The sequence below is a fragment of the Amphimedon queenslandica genome, unplaced genomic scaffold, assembly GCF_000090795.2.
Source record: "Amphimedon queenslandica unplaced genomic scaffold, v1.1 AMPQUscaffold_8544_Cont19512, whole genome shotgun sequence".
Lineage (NCBI taxonomy): Eukaryota > Metazoa > Porifera > Demospongiae > Haplosclerida > Niphatidae > Amphimedon > Amphimedon queenslandica.
In genome coordinates this window covers 1-2,006 of record NW_003551179.1, presented here as the reverse complement: position 1 = coordinate 2,006, position 2,006 = coordinate 1, and the positions used below count along the sequence as shown (strand labels likewise).

General features: G+C 34.8%; 1 protein-coding gene across 2 annotated transcripts; it reads right to left on the bottom strand.

Moving 5' to 3' along the window:
* Window positions 1-433: 433 nt before the first annotated feature.
* Window positions 434-1,994, bottom strand: LOC100640600 (uncharacterized). Of its 2 annotated transcripts, none has more exons than XM_020007039.1 (8): window positions 1,822-1,994; window positions 1,468-1,620; window positions 1,398-1,427; window positions 1,244-1,347; window positions 1,116-1,196; window positions 989-1,057; window positions 763-937; window positions 434-713 (listed from the first exon to the last, which is right to left on the bottom strand). In XM_020007039.1, exons 1-8 carry the CDS (start codon window positions 1,871-1,873, stop codon window positions 550-552), a joined length of 828 nt encoding a protein of 275 aa, XP_019862598.1. In that variant the 5' UTR covers window positions 1,874-1,994; the 3' UTR covers window positions 434-549. The 2 variants fall into 2 exon arrangements, with proteins under 2 accessions (XP_019862598.1, XP_003391578.2); XM_003391530.3 differs by having other exon boundaries at window positions 1,525-1,620.
* Window positions 1,995-2,006: the final 12 nt, after the last annotated feature.

The following is a 2,006-nucleotide window of genomic DNA, read 5'->3' as shown; positions in this document are numbered from 1 at the left end:
TGCTCCCAGTGGCGCCCAGGGTACTCATGGTGGTGTCCAGGGTACTCATGACAGTACCCAGGGTACTCTTGGTGGTGCCCAGGGTATTTAGGATGGCCAAAGAAGTATACCGGCTAGGAATAACCCTCCAACGGGACCAGCTCTTAATCCACAAGCACCGCCTTATGAAGGAACTGCTACATTTTATACTGAAAGTAAGAAAGAAGTCTTGCTGCAGACTGCTAGAGCAATTGTTTTCAATCCGTTGAATCCTAGCAAGAGAGTCGTGGCTCAGTTCATATTAGATGGTGGCAGTCAACAATCGTATGTATCGGACAAACTGCGAAGAAGCCTGGCATAACCCAGCAAATAAATCTTGGCAAGATTTGTAAGAAAGATTCTTGCAAGATTTGTTACAATAATCTTGGCTCTTAGCAAGATTATGAAACACCAATCTTGGTAAGATCTTTGTAAGATCTGACAAAATCTTGATAAAATTGCTCGCAAAGATTGATACAATAAGCAAAACAAATTAACCATAGTAATGAGTTCAAGAGAATTGTTCAATGTTTACACGTCATCATTGGTAATGATACTCTCTACCAGTGCACTTTCTTCATCTTCTTTCTTAACAGAACTTTTGCCTTTGTCTCTACATTTCTGGTTGCATTTTTCCACTATTGATGAAAATTTAGATTTGACTGCTTCCTGTCCAAATTCAGTAGTTACATGTGCTATATAAATGGTGTAAGAAATAAATATTAAATGTGCACAAAATCTTACCAAAGAGCTTTCTAACTCTCTCTCTGTCTAATTCTTCTTTATTGGAACGAGATTTCTTCTTCTTAATAAACAAATGGGTTTTCATCTCTTCATCTGTGAACAGTGTATCCATAAGGCTTAGAGCAAAAGATTCAGGTGTTTTTTTAGGCATTTTTAAAATAGCCAAATCATCCTCCTATAAGTTAACTATAGAGTTACTGCATTTATTATTATTGTGTACAAATACCTTAGTATCTGGAAATGGAGAAATACGTGGTGAGACTACTTGTTTAGATATCTCCGAATCAGAACTAGACTATAATACAAAACACTGAATAAATACAAAGAATATCATAAGTACATACTCTACTTACAGTACTATGAATCCTTAAACTTCCTGTTCTTAAGTAATCCAGTACTTGTGTCAGTTTCTTGTCTATACTAATTAACAGTTCCTAAAATATATTAATCATTAGCACATACATGTCAACAAAAAACTAACATTATTAGGTGCACCCTCAGGTAATTCATACACACCAGAAATACTTGAATTTGGAGTACTGACACTGGACTTTGGAGTACTGAAGGTGAATTTGGAAGTACCCTCTATTTTATATAGTAATACATGCAGTTATTATAACAATTACATTTCGTACCAGTGCTCTTGCTTGCATCTGAGCCAAGATCTAGAAAAATTAGGAATCTGAATAAATGTAATAAATGTACCTATTTTCTTGGGTTGTAGTTTAAACTTTGAAGGTGACAAAGATGGAGACAACTTACCATTGTTGCCATTATCATCATCGTCACTTGAAACAGAGTCTTTAGAACTTCTTTTCTTCAATACTTTCTTAATGGGTACAGGGCCTTTGTGATCACCTATAAAAGTTATAAATAAAAAAAAACAATTATTTTACTTTCAATATGGGATAACATGAAAAAGTAATTAATTTTACATAGTTGATTTCTTTAAATTGTACTCTAATAGCATAAACTTTATTCTTTTTAATGCTGTAAATTAAATGCAGTTGTTTACAACATGTTACACACAATTCTGTGTATAGTATCTGTTATACTCACCATCTGGAAGCTTTATTATTTCCGCTGCATATCCTGTCCTTCCCCTGTGCATCCACACTACTTTAGTTCCAATATCTAAATCTTCCTCATTTGCTGGATGCCCCCAATCTCCAACTCTTTCAAAGCGACATCATATTCCTTATCATTCGAATCAAGCACTATCTGGTACATTCCTTCAGCTAAAA

Bases quoted from the DNA above. Each gene is read 5' to 3' on its own strand.
- LOC100640600 (XM_020007039.1), bottom strand. From the start codon at position 1,873: ATGCACAGGGGAAGGACAGGATATGCAGCGGAAATAATAAAGCTTCCA. The intron at 1,428-1,467 runs GTACATTTATTA...TAATTTTTCTAG, and splicing joins ACTACAACCCAAGAAAATAG to ATCTTGGCTCAGATGCAAGC. The intron at 714-762 runs GTAAGATTTTGT...CCATTTATATAG, and splicing joins GAGAGTTAGAAAGCTCTTTG to CACATGTAACTACTGAATTT.